Source organism: Podarcis vaucheri (genome assembly GCF_965113315.1).
Source record: "Podarcis vaucheri genome assembly, chromosome: 18".
NCBI lineage: Eukaryota > Metazoa > Chordata > Lepidosauria > Squamata > Lacertidae > Podarcis > Podarcis vaucheri.
This window is the reverse complement of record NC_138756.1, coordinates 1,997,877-2,015,750: the sequence shown is the minus strand read 5'-3', so window position 1 is coordinate 2,015,750 and position 17,874 is coordinate 1,997,877. Positions and strand designations below refer to the sequence as shown.

The 17,874-nt window shown below is 47.8% G+C and overlaps 1 protein-coding gene across 2 annotated transcripts in view; it reads right to left on the bottom strand.

Annotated features, from left to right (window-relative positions):
* The window catches only part of NCAN (neurocan), a 66,560-nt gene that overhangs the window by 32,465 nt on the left and 16,221 nt on the right, over window positions 1–17,874 (bottom strand). For both annotated transcript variants that reach the window (XM_082206244.1, XM_082206245.1), the window contains 2 exons: window positions 13,184–13,263; window positions 1,753–2,154 (listed from right to left, as the gene is read on the bottom strand). In XM_082206244.1, the coding sequence (XP_082062370.1) occupies window positions 1,753–2,154; window positions 13,184–13,256 (475 nt within the window). In that variant the 5' untranslated portion in view covers window positions 13,257–13,263. Of the gene's footprint in view, window positions 1–1,752; window positions 2,155–13,183; window positions 13,264–17,874 lie in introns of those variants that run through there.

The window sequence follows — 17,874 nt, the reverse complement described above, 5'->3', positions numbered from 1 at the left end:
AGGACCTTCGTGGCATTGCTCGCTTTATATTTTTCACTTCCTTCTAAGAGCTGGTTTCAATACCCTTTAGCAGGCAGGCAGAGCAAGAGCCAGCAGTAAATCTCACTGTTCAAGTTGGAGTTAACTCTTTGTTAGCAAAAACACGATCTGCACAGACTTGGCTGAGCATCAGGCCTAATCAGCACAGCCGCTCATCCCCAATAGGTCTTCTCCCATGAAGCAGTTGCCGAGACTGAAGGTCCCTGCCCCCCACAGCCGTCTAAGTCCTCTCCTTTCCAGCACTTTCCCCAAGCAATCAGAGACTATGCCTGCATGCAGCCAACCTCTCCTCCTCTCTTTTCATGCCTCTCTTCATTCACCAGCCTGACCCATCTCTGTCTCTTGGCCTCCCTCCTCTTCTCCTGCTTCAGCTTCTGCCTCCGATTCTGGACTTCCCTCTGCCACAGTCTCTCCCCACTCACTAAGTCCTGTTACCTCTTCAGTTCCTGACACCTCCTTCTCCCAGGCTTCTCCTTCTTCTCCCTCTGACCACTCATTGCTGTCCCACCACCCCTCCCTGGGCTCTGAGCCTTCTTCCCTTGGGGATTCCCCAGCTGGTTCCTCCCACCATGATTCTGCATCCAACCAGTCCATGACATCAGACCCCTTGAGGAACTGTGGAGGCGCCACTACTGAAAAGGCCCTGTTCGCCAAAGAGACCAGCCTCCTTTCAAACAAGCAAGACCTGGACCAAAACTCCCTCTTAAGAATCTGCTGCTACTGGAAAAAGTTACCGTATTTTTCGCTCTATAAGACGCACCCAACCATAAGACGCACCTAGTTTTAGAGGAGGAGAACAATAAAAAAAATATTCTCTCCCTCTCTGCTGAGCACCTCTCCAGCAAAGCGGGAGGAGAAATGGAAGGGACTCCGTTTCTCCTCCCGCTTCGCGGAAGGGGCGCTGTGCAGAGAGGGGAAACTGTGCAGCACCTCTCCAGCGAAGCAAAGCCAGGAGAGCAAGAGGGATTGATCCCTCTTGCTCTCCTGGCTTCAGCGAAAGCAACACGAAGCCTCCAGAGCACAATGGGAGTGCTCCCGCTGCGCTCAGGAGGCTTCAGGCGGCTATCCCTGAAGCCAGGAGCAAGAGGGATCGGTTTGTACCAGCGAAACCTTTCAGCGAAAGCTATGCAGCCTGCATTCGCTCCATAAGACGCACACACATTTCCCCTTACTTTTTAGGAGGGAGAAGTGCGTCTTATAGAGCGAAAAATACGGTAAATCTTTCAGCAGAGAATATTCATTTGAACAATATACCTGTTGTATGGAAATTAACAATGGGACAATGGGAATGGATTCTATGCGCCCTAATGGTGGCCAAGAGACTGAAACTGATGAATTGGAAAAATAAAGATAGGATACTGCTTAATCAATGGATCGACAATATGACAACACTTGCAACTTATGAATGGACTGCTTACAGACGTAGACTTTGTTCGGACAAATATGACAACATCTGGAAAAAGTTTTTACAGAATGTAGTAGGGTATTAACATCTAGCATAGGTATTAGGATAATAACAGCATATCAATTTATATAAAAATCTGTGGGAGTATATTACTTTACATTCTTGTTTCTCTCTTTTTCTTATATTTGTTCTCCCCCCTCACTTCCCCCCCTTTGCATCACTTTATTTCCTTATAACTGAAATTCTTTCAATACAAGTATTACTATTATTATTTTTAAGAATGCACTACTACTGCAGATGCTTCTCACCTGTGACTTCCAGGGGCACCAGGTCCTGCTCATCGTGGATCCCGGCCACCACCTCACAGCGGTAGAGCCCGGCATCGCTGGCTCGGGTGGCTGAGAGCAGCAGGGTGGCATTGTGGCGCCAGGAGGGGTACCCAGGCAGAGAGACCCTCCCCTCGTAGCCTTTGGAAACCTTCACCACGTTGTCCTTGGCCACCAGGATGGGGACATCCTCCGGCTGCCCCGAGGCCGACTGGACCTTGCTCCACCTGACCCGAGGGGGGTCAGGAGGCGCGTTGGGCCCCAGGGAGGCGGGCAGCTGCAGGAGGAAGAGGCAGGGCAGGGCGACGGGCTCCGCCAGGCCAACCCGGAGAGGCTGGTGGTGGACTTTGTTGATGTGGATCACCTTCGCATTGTCTTGGGAGCCTGCAAGGAAAAGATGGCTTTGTTTTGTGGCATTCTTGTGCTGCCTTTTTCTCTGAGGAGTGCAAGGTGGCATGCGTCGTTCTCTCTCCCTGCAAGGAAGGTGAAGCTGGGAGAGGCAGTGACTGGTCCCCAAGGTCACTGGGGCTGAGTGGGGATTCAAACCCTGCTCTCTCCCAGCTCTGGGTCCTCATCTAGTCCCTACAGCAGCCCTGAGAGGCAGGTTGGGCTGGGAGAGGCAGGTCACCCTAACCCCAAGCTTCATGGGACAGCGGGGATTCGAACCCTGGTCTCCCAGTTCCTAGTCCAATGCCCTAACAATTATACCCTGCTGGCTCCAGCTAAGTCATACTTGGAACAGGTCAGCTAAAATCAATAGGTCTTTGGACTCCCTCTTGAAATCCAATTTGGAAATTACAAAAGAACTCAAAATTTAAATAAATATATAAAAGTAGAAAATTTCTCATTACAACCCTGCTAGTGATGTTAATTGCTTACAATTTTGTAATGAGTGTAATTGGAATTGGAAAATGTACAAATGCAATGATATAAAGATTAATTTTGAAAGCCATGAGGAGGGAGGGAAGGAAGTCGATAGGCTCTAAAGAGCCAGGGATGTAAAGTGGGTTGTAATGATGTGAACGTATATTGAGTTTGCAGGGCATCAGTTGAGGAAGGAGCAAAAAGGGTTTTCTTGTGTCTGTGTGTTTCTTTCTGGCTGATTAGCTGTTTTCCCTGTGTAAAGGTCAGAGGGGGCAGGGTTTCTGTTGAGGCAGGGGATTAGCTGTGGGAGGAGCTTATCAGAGTTTGTAGGGCAGCAGTTGAAGAAGGAGCAAAAAGGGTTTTCTTGTGTGTGTGTGTTTCTTTCTGGCTGATTAGCAGTTTTCCCTGTGTAAAGGCCAGAGGGGGCAGGGTTTCTGTTGAGGCAGGGGATTAGCTGTGGGAGGAGCTTATCAGAGTCTGCAGGGCAGCGGCGCGCGCAGTTAGATCCATCTTTTAGATTGAGGGGAGCTAGTCTCAAACGTTTGTTGGGGGAGATCTAGGTGTTTTTTTGTGGGGGGGAAGTTATTTGTCCTGTCTTCAAGCTTTTTATGATGGAGGACCTCTGTAGCCACCCCCAACGACACGATCTCAAGATGGAAGGGGAGGGAACAGCTGCAGTCGCCTGCGATTCCTGCGCAATGTTTGCCATCTTGCCAAAGGTTGCAGGCAGCTTTACCTGCAGCAATTGCATGTTGATTGCCCTCTTAAAAGACAAAGTCCAGCAACTGGAGGAACGTGTAGCTACGCTCCAAAGAATTAGAGAGCTGGAGCTCTTCTTGGAAGCAACAGAGCACACCGTCTCCACCAAGGAGGAGACAGGGGACTCCCCTGAGAAGGAGGCTAGTTCACCAACACAGGAGCCAGATATATGGAAAAACGTGACTCAAAGAAGTAGGAGGCCCAGGGTTCACTCTGATTGCTTAGAAATACACAATCGCTTTGAGGTCCTCTCCCCTAGCATGGAAGACGAAGAGCAGACTCCATTTGAGGATCTCTCCCTCATTACAGTCGATCAGGTATATGAAGACGAGCGGCAAAGTCAGTCCTCAGGGAATGTGCAGGCGACCTTGAAACGGACAGCTCACGGAAGAACCCCGACCAAACCCAAGAGGAGGCGTGTAGTGGTGATAGGGGATTCCCTACTGAGGGGAACAGAAGCAGTGATCTGTGGGCCTGACAAGATGTCTCGGGAAGTGTGCTGTCTCCCCGGGGCTAAGATCCAAGATGTAACTGAACGACTGCAAGGAATCATAAAACCCACTGACAAATACCCCTTCCTCTTGGTTCATGTGGGAACCAATGACACTGCAAGCAATAGCCTCCAGAAGATCAAAAGAGACTACGAGGCTCTCGGCAGGAAATTGAAGCAACTAAATGCACAAATTGTCATCTCGTCTGTCCTCCCAGTTGAACGACGTGGCCCAGGGAGAGAGGGGAAAATAGTGGAAGTGAACAGCTGGCTTCGCAAATGGTGTAAACAGGAACGGTTTGGATTCTTAGATCACGGACTGCAGTTTCTTGAAGATGGACTTCTGGCAAGTGATGGGCTGCACCTCACAACGGTTGGGAGAAATGTTTTTGCCAAAAATCTCAAAAACCTCATCAGGAGGGCTTTAAACTGACTAATGTGGGGGAGGGAGACAGTGCTCCTGAAGGTAGGGGTCTTTCAGTTAATGAAGATGATCATCCAAATGTCATAGACCAAATGGAGCAAACAGCACGCGGACCTAGTGGTGGGAGGAAAAAATCCTTAAATAAGAGACACGGGGGAATGATTAATGGACTTCAATGTCTGTACACTAATGCGCAAAGCATGGGAAATAAACAAGATGAGCTTGAGCTCTTGGTACAGCAAACTAAATATGACATAATAGGCATCACTGAAACCTGGTGGGATAAGTCCCACGATTGGAATGTAATAATGGGGGGATACAATCTATTTCAGAGAAACAGACCAGACAAGAAAGGAGGAGGAGTGGCGTTATATGTCAGGGATGTGTATACCTGTGAAGAGATCCAAGATTTAGATCCTCAAAGCCAAAGTGAGAGCATTTGGATCAAAATAAGGGAGAGAAGAATAACAGAGACCTCATTGTGGGAGTTTACTATAGATCCCCAAGCCAAACGGAGGACATAGATGATGCCTTCCTGGAACAGATGGCCAAGCATGCAAAAGGAAGGGAGATAGTAGTAATGGGGGACTTCAATTACCCGGATATTTGTTGGACGTCAAACTCAGCCAAGAGCATAAGGTCAAACAGATTCCTCACTGGCCTTGCAGACAACTTCATTGTCCAGAAAGTGGGAGAAGCAACAAGAGGAACAGCCATTTTAGATCTGGTCCTAACCAATGTTGATGACCTGATTAGTGGGGTAGAAGTGGAAGGATCATTAGGCGCGAGTGATCATGCTCTTCTGAAGTTTACTATACAGCGGAAAGGAGCAGCCAAGCATACTAGGACTCAATTTCTTGACTTTAAGAAAGCCGACTTCATAAAACTTAGGGAAGTGCTGGGTGAGATCCCATGGACAACAATACTAAAAGGAAAGGGAGTTCATGATGGCTGGGAGTTTGTTAAGAGGGAGATACTAAAAGCACAACGTCAGGCAATACCAATGAGACGGAAACATGGAAGGTGCCTAAAGAAGCCAGGGTGGCTATCTAAAGAACTTTTAACTGAATTAAGATTAAAAAAGGATGTGTACAAAAAATGGAAAAGGGGGGAAACCACCAAAGAGGAATTCAAACAAATAGCCAGCACGTGTAGACACAAAGTCAGAAAAGCTAAAGCACAGAATGAACTCAGGCTTGCTAGAGAGGTTAAAAGCAACAAAAAAGGCTTTTATGGGTATGTGTCAGGGGATGATTAGCTGCTTGTGCTTAAAATTGTGCCCCCTCAGAGTTTGTGCGGCTCCACAAACCTCTGTGTGTGACAGAGCTCCTCAGACATGTCTGCTCTAGTCACTAGTAGAGTCTGACAGTGGCTGCCTGCGGAAGCGTTTCCAGCAAAGAAGCTCCTTAACGGAAACGCGTCTCCTGGACTCACGACGTGGCAGCTTCCGGCGAAGTATGGGTCTCCCTACGGTTGCTTCTGACACCTCCCCGCTGTTTTCGCTGGACGTGTCTCTCACCCCTTTCTCTCCCCTGCTGTTTCCTGCCTTGGCTGCTGCGTCTCTCTCAGCATTACTGAGATCCTCCTCCAGAGACCCCTCGCTCCCCCTGCTGGTCCCTGCTTTAGCTGCTGACTCTCTCCCAGCCTCTGGGAGCCCTACCACCTCCCTTTCCTCTGATGTCAGTTCCCTGACAGTATGTTCGTAGCAAAAGGAAGAACAAAGAAACAATGGGGTCACTCAGAGGAGAAGATGGTGAAATGCAAACAGGGGACACAGAAAGGGCTGAACTACTCAATGCCTTCTTTGCCTCAGTCTTCTCCGATAAAGAAAACAATGCCCGACCTGAAGAATTTGGAGCAAATGATTCAGCAAAGGAAACACAGCCCAGAATAACTAAGGAGATAGTACAAGAATATTTGGCTAGTTTAGATGTATTCAAGTCTCCAGGGCCAGATGAACTGCATCCAAGAGTATTAAAAGAACTGGCAGATGTGATCTCAGAACCACTGGCAGTCATCTTTGAGAATTCCTGGAGAACAGGCGAAGTCCCGGCAGACTGGAGGAGGGCAAATGTTGTCCCTATTTTCAAAAAGGGGAAAAGAGAGGACCCAAATAATTACCGCCCAGTCAGTCTGACATCAATAGCAGGGAAGATTCTGGAGCAGATCATTAAGCAAACAGTCTGTGAGCACCTAGAAAGGAATGCTGTGATCACCAATAGTCAGCATGGATTTCTGAAAAATAAGTCATGTCAGACTAACCTGATCTCGTTTTTTGACAGAATTACAAGCCTGGTAGATGAAGGGAACGCAGTGGATGTAGCCTACCTTGATTTCAGCAAGGCATTTGACAAGGTGCCCCATGATATTCTTGTAAAGAAGCTGGTAAAATGCGGTCTTGACTATGCTACCACTCAGTGGATTTGTAACTGGCTGACTGACCGAACCCAAAGGGTGCTCATCAATGGTTCCTCTTCATCCTGGAGAAGAGTGACTAGTGGGGTGCCACAGGGTTCTGTCTTGGGCCCGGTCTTATTCAACATCTTTATCGACGACTTGGATGATGGACTCAAGGGCATCCTGATCAAATTTGCAGATGACACCAAACTGGGAGGGGTGGCTAACACCCCAGAGGACAGGATCACACTTCAAAACGACCTTGACAGATTAGAGAACTGGGCAAAAATAAACAATATGAATTTTAACAGGGAGAAATGTAAAGTATTGCACTTGGGCAAAAAAAATGAGAGGCACAAATACAAGATGGGTGACACCTGGCTTGAGAGCAGTACATGTGAAAAGGATCTAGGAGTCTTGGTTGACCACAAACTTGACATGAGCCAACAGTGTGACGCGGCAGCTAAAAAAGCCAATGCAATTCTGGGCTGCATCAATAGGAGTATAGCATCTAGATCAAGGGAAGTAATAGTGCCACTGTATTCTGCTCTGGTCAGACCTCACCTGGAGTACTGTGTCCAGTTCTGGGCACCACAATTCAAGAAGGACACTGACAAACTGGAACGTGTCCAGAGGAGGGCAACCAAAATGGTCAAAGGCCTGGAAACGATGCCTTATGAGGAACGGCTAAGGGAGCTGGGCATGTTTAGCCTGGAGAAGAGGAGGTTAAGGGGTGATATGATAGCCATGTTCAAATATATAAAAGGATGTCACATAGAGGAGGGAAAAAGGTTGTTTTCTGTTGCTCCAGAGAAGCGGACACGGAGCAATGGATCCAAACTACAAGAAAGAAGATTCCACCTAAACATTAGGAAGAACTTCCTGACAGTAAGAGCTGTTTGACAGTGGAACTTGCTGCCAAGGAGTGTGGTGGAGTCTCCTACTTTGGAGGTGTTTAAGCAGAGGCTTGACAACCATATGTCAGGAGTGCTCTGATGGTGTTTCCTGCTTGGCAGGGGGTTGGACTCGATGGCCCTTGTGGTCTCTTCCAACTCTATGATTCTATGATTCTATTAAATGGAAATAAATAAAAATTGTATATAAAAAAGAAAAGAAAAAGGAAACCAATTTGGCATTTTGTAACAAAAAGATATTTTCACCTGCATGGTACTGTGATGTATTTGCTGCCTGCATTGAAATGTAAGTAAAGCTTCTTTACTTTTCGTCACTAAAACGTGTGGTGCATTCTTAGCAACCGGGACGGAGAAGGGAAGGTGAGTAGACCACAGATAGAAGGGTAAAAAGGCACAATTGCCTAATTCCTTGCTTCCAGCAAGCTGCAAAAGCACACAAGTGTTTTTACTGTGCTAAAAGGGCTTCAAAGCCTGTCTTGCTCATTTGGTTAGAGCATGATGCTGATAATGCCAAGGTTGCAGGTTCAGTCCCTGTATGGGACAGCTGCATATTTCTGCATTGCAGAGGGTTGGACTAGATGATCCTCAGGGTCCCTTTCCAGCTCAACAGTGCTATTGTTCTACTCTCATATTTCTCCCACCCACAGGAGGTTTAAATTTTAATTTGCAGATTTAATCCTCAATCCATCCCCATCAATCTGGAGGGACGCTGGCTTTCACACTCCCAAGAAAAGGCATTCCCCACACCGCCTGGAGGACAGAGGGCCAGAGAAGGCTGCCTTAACTGGTCACAGAAGGGAATTTTTTGCAGCAGTGAAAAGCACCGCTCTGTGGACTTTGCAACCGGTGAAATTAATCATCTCCGTGGCTGCGACGGACACCCTTGCTCCTTCTGAGCATTGATTTTCTGCTGCAGCCAGCTGGACCCAATTATAGGATGAGGGGGAGGATAGCCAGGAAGAGTGGGGGGAGTTAAAAAAGAGGGAGGAGAAGAAACAAAAGGAAATTGAATGGATGGTCCTGAAGCCAAGATGAACCAGAGAGCTTGGCTCTCTGGATCCATCCAGCTCCCCCCTGCCCTTTCTACAAGCAAGAAGGGCAGCTTAGTACCCTGTTTTCCAAAGCCCAGGCTAGGAAGCTGAGTTAACTGCACTCCGGGGATTCTCACATGCATCCTGACACGCGGCTGCTAGGTGCCCCATCCAGGAAAGGGAGGGCTGTGCTGTGCAATGGTTAGCCCGGCTCCAGATCTCCCGCAAATTTCCTCCATGGCAATTAAGGATGTGTCATTCTGCAATGTGGTTAATTGATCTTAACTTTTTGATGGTTTTATTGTGTGGGGCTTTTAGTGCTGTAAATAGTTTGTGTGTGTGTGTGTGTGTGTGTGTGTGTGTGAGAGAGAGAGAGAGAGAGAGAGAGAGAGAGAGCAGTATACAAACACTTTTATAAACAAAAACATAGTAAGTGGTTTGGCCTTCTATGAGAATGCAAGAAGAGCTCTGCTGCTCATCTAATCCACCATCCTATCATAGAAACATGGAACTGTGCAGTTGGCAGGGACCCCCCGAGGGTCATCTAGTCCAACCCTCTGCATTGCAGGAATCACAACAGCAAGGCAGGTTAGGCTGAAAGAGACCCAAGCCAGACCATTCCTTACCCTCCAAGTGCCCCAATTTTCCAGGGACAGTCCCGGAATTACAGAAGCCATCCCGGTTTCTGGTTTGATCCCGGAATGTCCCGGTTTCCCTTTTCCTCCATGTCTCGGAGAACAATTAAAAGTGGTTTGTGTGTAGGTGCAGAAAGAGAGTCCTGTTTATACAGAAAATGAAATCACTGAGCTAAATGAAGGAAACGGTGAAGCTGGCATACGAAGCCCTTTCTATATTTTAGGAAGAAAATGTCACCAATCCACTTTAAATTCTTTAATTGCAATGCTTCCGCAGCCAGCCATTTCCTAGGAAATGTGGGGAGTGTTGATTCCTTTAATGCAAATGGAGGCTTGCCCTGTCTACTCAGAAGTAAGCCCCATTGTATTCAGTAGAGCTTACTCCCAGGTAACTTGGTCAAGACTGGGCTGCCTTACACTGCGGTCCTAAGCAATTTTCACTCAGAACTAAGTCCCACTGAGTTTAATAGGATTTTCTGTCTAGCGTGTTCCCGATCATTCTCAGTTTCTTCTTCTATTATTATTATTATTATTATTATTATTATTATTATTATTATTATATCCTGTTTTTCCCCCTGACAGGGACTCAAGGCAGCTCAAATCCTATATCCTATTTCCTTCCATTTATCTGTGGAAGGTGTTGCACACAATCCCTTCCTTCGCACATTTTCCCTTCACAACAACCCTGTGAGGCAAGTTCAGTGGAGAGGTTGGAGTTGGCTCAAGGTGACCAATGCTGATGTGCCCACGAGGTCTACGTGTGCAGGAGAAGCTTCCTGATGTAGAATGTTGTTGTTGTTTAGTCGTTTAGTCGTGTCCAACTCTTCGTGACCCCCTGGACCAGAGCACGCCAGGCCCTCCTGTCTTCCACTGCCTCCTGCAGTTTGGTCAGACTCATGCTGGTAGCTTCGAGAACACTGTCCCACCATCTCGTCCTCTGTCGTCCCCTTCTCCTTGGGCCCTCCATCTTTCCCAACATCAGGGTCTTTTCCAGGGAGCCTTCTCTTCTCATGAGGTGGCCAAAGGATTGGAGCCTCAGCTTCACAATCTGTCCTTCCAGTGAGCATTCAGGGCTGATTTCCTTCAGAATGGAGAGGTTGGATCTTCTTGCAGTCCATGGGACTCTCAAGAGTCTCCTCCAGCACCAGAATTCAAAAGCATCAATTCTTTGGCGATCAGCCTTCTTTATGGTCCAGCTCTCACTTCCATACATCACTACTGGGAAAACTATAGCTTTAACTATACGGACCTTTGTTGGCAAGGTGATGTCTCTGCTTTTTAAGATGCTGTCTAAATTTGTCATTGCTTTTCTCCCAAGAAGCAGGCATCTTTTAATTTTGTGACTGCTGTCCCTATTTTCATCAGAGAAATGTTGGAGGGCATTGCCTGGTTCATCTGCCTCACTGTCGTCTGCATTGCCCTGAGATGCTGTGAGCTATTCGCCTTCCCCAAGTCCTCACTGCTCAGAGAGGCATCACAACATAACCCTGTTGTCTTTAGGGTGGGGAGGATAAATGTCAGTCCAGGAAGTCAGAATTTTGGCCCAGATATTGGATATCTGTGCAGCCACAGAATGGCAGAAATGGGGGTGGGGGGAGGTGAAACACCCTGCCTGACAAGACTTGGCAGAGGAATTGAAATTCTTTTTTCCCTATTCTCCTGTGCATCATTCCTTATTCATGCCTGTCTTCCAGTTACCATTAATACTTAATTACCCGTACATTATTTGATGCTTATGGCTGGCAGGTCGTTTGCAGCTTGTTTGTTTACAGTGGGTTGCAGGGGGGGGGGTTAGGAGGGGACAGAAAACAGATCCCAGATTCCTGCCTGCAACTACAAGGTTTTCCCAAACACAGGCTTCTTCTCCCAAGCAGGATCTTGTCCCTAAGATCTCTCCTAGGAAGAAAAGCTGCAGCAGCATTTGGGACTCTTTGGCTTAGGCTTGTAAGAGGCGGCTTGATAGAAATTTACAAAATTGTGCAAGGCGTAGAGGAAGTGGACAGAGGAAACTGGGACTCATAACACTAGAACCAGACTGTGCCAGTGTCCCTATTTTTAATGGAGAAATGTTGGAGGGTCTGGAGTTATGCAACCCAGAAGACAAGGAGATAAGGAACTAGACAACCTGAAGGCAGAGGGAAGTTTTTTAATGGTTAATGTTTCATTGTGTTTTTATATATGTTGAGAGCCACTCAGAGTGTCTGGGGCAACCCAGTCAGATGAGCAGGGTTTAATAAAATTATTGTTATATCGAATTATTATTATTATTATTATTATTATTATTATTATTATTATTATTATTAAATACAACATTCCTATCATGTCATGGATGTTTTAGCTAAGATTCCTGCATTGCAGAGGGTTGGACTAGATGACCCTCAGAGGTCCCTTCCAACTGTATGATTCTACTATTGTATGATTCTGTTTTCATCAGAGAAATGTTGGAGGGTATATAAGATCTCTCCTAGGAGGAAAGGCTTCTGCAGCGTTTGGGGCTTTTTAGCTTAAAGTAAAGGTGAGTAAGGGGCAATAGGATAGAAATTTATAAAATTCTGCACAGCAGCCATAGAGGAAACTAAAACTCGTAACCTTAGAACTGGTGGACATCCAATGAAGGTGAACGTTGGAAGATTCAGGGCAGAGGAAAGAAAGCAGCCGAGAGTTGCATTGTGCATGGCAGGGAGAGAGCGGGTGGAGAAAAGCCTTTCTCCCTCTCTCTAAGAGTGGAACTCGAAAGCTGAACGTTGGGACAGTCAGGACGGATGAAGAAAGAACTTCTTCATACACCACAACTATGGAACTCCCTGCCACAGGAGGCGGCGAGGGCCACCACCACCTGGGATGGCTTTAAAAGAGGAGGGGATAAACTCAGGTAGCAGAGGGCTATTGGCGGCTCTGCTCTGCCCTCCACTGTTGGGGCAGGCGTGCTTCTGAATCCCAGTTGCTGCAAACCATGGGGCAGGGAGGAGTGGGCTCCTGTGCCTGGATCCTGTTTGTGGGCTTCCCTTTGGGGCCCCTGCTTGGCCCCCGCGAGAGCCGGAGGCTGGGCGAGATGGACCATTGCGATGGATCATGCTCTCGTGGAGCCTCCAAGCCCAGAGGCAGTCTATCTCTATCCCCAGGTTCTTAAGGGTATTTGGCCTGACCTGGCTGCCACTCCTTATTTTCTTGTCTTACAGACTAGAAGGAGCAAGGTGCACATATTGCAGTCCACCAACAGTGTTCTGTCTAGGTCAGGGGTCAGAAACCTTTTTCGGCAGGGGGCCGGTCCACTGTCCCTTAGACCTCATGGAGGGCCGGACTGTATTTTTTTTTGGGGGGGATGAACAAATTCCTATGCCCCGCAAATAACCCAGAGATGCATTTTAAATAAAAGCACACATTCTACTCATGTAAAATCACGCTGATTCCCAGACCGTCCTTGGGCTGGATTGAGAAGGCGATTGGGCCGGATCTGGCTCCCGGGCCTTAGATTGCCAACCCTGGTCTAGGTGCTCACAGGAAGCTGGCAAGCAATGCCTGAAGGAGGCAGCTTCCCTTTCTTCTTCTTTTGGGCCACAGATCCCAGATTTGGAGGGAGGGGGAAGCCTTCCTACTTGTTGCCAGAAGTCCAGAGCTTCTCCCAGAAGCCCCCCCACCCCACCGCAGGTGACATTCGGAAATAGGCCGCTCCTGGAAAGGGAAGTTCCATTGAGCTGCCCCGATTAAGTTAACAGGTGACAAACAGAGTCAGACTCTTAGAAGAGCAGTTCTTGATTGTGCAAATGAATGCCACATCTAATAAATGCATTTTTAGGGCAGTGGGAAGAGGAAGAGAAATGAAATTGTCCAATTTCATTTTATTTTTTAAATAATACTGCTTAATGTCCTGTTCCTCACCACATCTAAGCAGAACTTACCCACAGCAGAGAAAGACAGGAGCAGATACCCCAGCAGGACGCAGCAGACAGCATCATCCATTAAATGGACCATCCTTAATCTGGAATAACAACAACAACAACAAATCTTATTGATCATCATCATTTTATTATTATTACATTTACACCCAATCTTCCCTCCCAGGAACTCAAGGGGCTGTACAGGTGGGCAGGGTATAAATGATAAAATTATTGTTATTATTATTACATTGTTCTCCTGCTCCCTGTTTTATTCTCGCAACGACCCCGTGAGCTGGGCCAGGCTGGGAGAATGTGGCTGGGCGCGCATTGACTGGGGAGCTCTCCGATAAAAGTGAATGTGGTCGCTCTCCCCAACTCCTTTGATTTCATCCTCATGCCAACCCCACATGGTAGGCCAGATGGAGAGACAGTGATACCCCTCCCCAAGTTCCACATGGTGAGTTGGGGTTTTAAAAACTGGTCTCCCAGGTCCTGATCTAACGACTACTCCACACTCCCCCCAAGGCATGTCACTATGCCTGTTAGTGCACAGGGAAGTAGAGTCAACGGAGGCCTAAGCTCAGCCTCTGCCTGCCTGCCATCCTACCAAAAACCACTCTATGGGGTGACCCTCGCTGCCATCTTCCCCCCTCTTCCGCCTCCGTTTACCCTAAGCAGAACTCTGCAGGTACCTATCTAAGATCCACCTACCTCTGTGTTGCTTTTTGAGGTCCCTCCCTCTCTCTAGGTATATCTCACATCCATTTCTCTATATAGCTGCCCAAGATCTATCTATCTAGAGCAGTATATAATTTAATAAATCATCATCATCATCATGCATTGCAGAGGGTTGGACTAGATGACCCTCAGGGTCTCCTCCAACTCTGCAATACTATTCTGCCTGTCTATTTCCCTCCCTATCTCTCCATCAATCTACTTATTTATCTAATCGCTCTCTCTCTCAATGTCTCTCTCTCTACCTAATCTACCAGCTAGCTAGCTAGTATCAGAGCTGATCACAGGAGCCAACTCCTAGAGCAGGCATAGGCAAACTCAGCCCTCCAGATGCTTTGGGACTACAACTCCCATCATCCCTAGCTAACAGGACCAGCGGTCAGGGATGATGGGAGTTGTAGTCCCATAACATCTGGAGGGCCGAGTTGGCCTATGCCGGTCCTAGAAGCTGAGATCCCTTCACACACACACATACACACACACACACACACACACACACACACACACACACACCCAATGAAATATTTTAGGGGGCCTGGCCGTTCACATGGTGTGTGTGGACCACGTCATGTGATGGATTGTGTGGAGCAGGGCTTACCTGCCCCTCGGCCCCCAATATTTTATTTAAGTTGGCACCCCTGGGGCTGACTCAGGGCCTTACAATCCTGAGCTATGGTTCTGAACGAAGGCAAACAAGCTTTTCTCACCCAAAAGGTTTTGATCCACCTTCCTTCCTTTTTTTAAAAAAAGGCTTGGATCATTCTGATTCCAGCAGCATCTGACAGCCTTTTTTCCCTTTCTGGAGAGGAATTGCGAAGAGGGAGAGAGAGCAAGATGCGCGCTCTGGTGGGGAGGGAGGGGGCCCTTTCATGTCAAGGCATGTTCTCCTCTCCAGCTGCAAATCCCCCCCCCCATCACAGCGCCCTCCGCCGCGACGACTCCTCGCATCAGCCGCCTCACCTCCGGCGAGTTCAAAGCGCAACGAGGCGGCGGCGGCGCTTGGCAAACGGGGCGCGTCTCTGAGCCCCCCCGGCCGAGAATTTGCTTTGAGGGCTTCTCCAAAGGAGACAGCTCCCTCCCTGGGGAAATGCGAGGTGCTTGTTGTGGGTTACAGGAGGCCACGGGATTGCGTGTGCGTGTGAACGCTTCTCCCTTGAGCTCGGAGGCCCAAGGCCCTCTGAGCGCCACTTGCTGGGAATCGAATACATATTTTAAGACACTTTCTTTTATATTGTCGACTCCTCCTCCCATTTTCCGTGATGTTTTTATTACCACCACCACCCTTTTGCTACTCCCTGCATTCCCTCTTTTTTAACATAGTCATAAGACAAAAACCTTTAATTCTTTCTGTTGCTCATGGTTCGGAACATGGGAATTGAAAGGTTGTTGCAGTGCCTGGGGGGGATTTCCCTTTGGGGGCTTGTGGCTGGCCACTGTGGCGACAGGAGGCTGAGATATGACGCACCCCCTTGGGCCTGGCCCAGCTGAAGGGATCTCCCTAGTTTCTTGTGATTCCTAAGTGGAACCAGGAGCCTGGGAGGAAGGTCAAGGAAGGGAGTATCCTTCAGAGGGTCTCCACCCCCATCGTCCAGCCCGGAGACTGAGGTCCAGCTCTGAGGGCCTTCCAGTGGTTCCCTCCCTGCCAGAAGTGAGGCTACAGGAGACCAGGCAGAGGGCCTTCTCAGTGGTGGCGCCCACCCTGTGGAACACCCTCCGGTCAGATGTCAAAGAAATAAAGAACTTATCTGACTTTTAGAAGACATCTGAAGGCAGCCCCATGCAGGGAAATTTTTAATGTTTGGTGTTTTATTGTGGTTTTATATATACTGGAAGCCACCCAGAGTGGTTGGGGCCACCCAGTCAGATGGGTGGAGTTGTTGTTTAGTTGTGTCCGCCTCTTCGTGACCCCTGGACCAGAGCACGCCAGGCACTCCTGTCTTCCACTGCCTCCCGCAGTTTGGTCAAACTCATGCTGGTAGCTTCGAGAACACCGTGCAACCACCCCGTCCTCTGTCGTCCCCTTCTCCTTGTGCCCTCCATCTTTCCCAACATCAGGGTCTTTTCCAGGGAGTCTTCTCTTCTCATGAGGTGGCCAAAGTCTTGGAGCCTCAGCTTCAGGATCTGTCCTTCCAGTGAGCACTCAGGGCTGATTTCCTTCAGAATGGAGAGGTTTGATCTTCTTGCAGTCCATGGGACTCTCAAGAATCTCCTCCAGCACCCATATAATAAAATTATTATTAATTATTATTATTATTAAGGAAGGAGCGAGTCAGTGTGGTTAGTGTGTCAGACAATGATCTGTGAGAGACTGGGGTTCGAATCCTGAACTCAGTTTTGAAACTCACTGGGTGACCCCAGAGGACCTGTCACAATCTCTCCACCTGACCCACCTTGCAAAGTTGCTGTGGGGCTTCAGCGAGGAGGTGGAGAAAGAAGCATCTCTAGGAGGGAAAGGTGGGAGATAAAGGCAGGCCATAAAAGAGGGGGGAGACATTAAGCAGCGCCTTCCTCTTCGGGCCCATCAACGCTAATTATTTGTGATGGAAAAGCGGAGCCTGTCTCCCTTGTCTTCAAGAAAGTCAGAATTTGCATTTCAATGGGGATTGGGGGGGGGCACCCGGGCACTTTGAGTGAGTGATAACGCAGCCCTTCCGCGTGTGGTTTTCCCCTGGGGAGGAAAGGGGTGGGGTGGTTCATGGTGAAATTCATTTCTTCCCTGCAAGCGGCTTCCGATTCTCGGAGCCTGGAGATTCAACAAGGAATCAATAATAGCAATCAACAGCAATTAAAAAAACAAAGGCCGGGCTATAGATCAGTGGCAGGACCAGAAATAGCCCCCCCCCCCCAATTTCTATGTGTGCCACTTGAAGATACGGCGGTTGAGGCTGCAGACAACCCAAAAGGTTGAAGGAACATTTAAAAGATGCAAGGCTGCTGGCTCGGAGCCCAGTTCCCTCCCCTCCAAACAGTCCCGGGAACTGTAGTCTATCCTCTTGCCAAGCTACAATTCCCAGCACCCTTAACAAACAACAGTTCACAGGATTCCTATTTTTGGGGGGTGGGAGAGCGGGACTCACCTATTTATTTCATGAAATGTATAAACAAACAAACCTCAAAGCAGTTTACAACTTCAAAAATCATCAAGAAGAGAAATCAACAACAAAAATGATTTAATGAGGCTGGGGTATTGTTTAGTGAGGGGTTGCTGTTATTGATACTATCTTTATTTTAGTTCTCGCTACAAATTGCTCAATTTGGCTGTGTATTTTTTAATGATTTATTTATTGTTTATGTGCTTTTTCATGTAGTAAGCCACACTGAGCATGGCTTGAACTATGGGAGGGCATCATACTACTAATACTTATTAATGCTAATACTACTAATAATTTTATGATTTATTCCCTGCCCATCTGACTGAGCTAATAAACCATCAAACATTAAAAACTTCCCTATACAGGGCTGCCTTTTAGACAAGTTCTGAAAGTCAGGCAGTTGTTTTTCTCCTTGGCATCTAACCTCAGGGCATTCCACAGGGAGGGCGCTACTACCAAGAAGGCCCTGTTGCCTGGTTCCCTCGGAGCTGGACATCCGTGTCCAGGATGAGTGATGGGGGTGGAGACACTCCTTCAGGTCTATGGGGCTGAGGCTGAAGATCTCAAAGTAGCTGTTTTACTACAAAGGAATTTCAGAAATAGACTGGAAAGAGAAGCTGCTGAATTGCAACTCATTACCAAACTTAAAACCATGGAGAGACCTGAACAGAGACATTGGATTCTTATCTCATTATACATGACTAAGCCATTTTTCACCTTCTCACCCCTTGCCTTTTCCTGTAAGACCTATTGCAGTCGTTAAGAGTCGTCAACAGGCTCATCTCAGCCATCTGCCAATCTCCCATTCCCACCACCCTTCTGAGTAATACCCCTCCCCACCTTCTCACTATATAGAAGGATCTGGCAACTTCTGTTTCAGTGTAT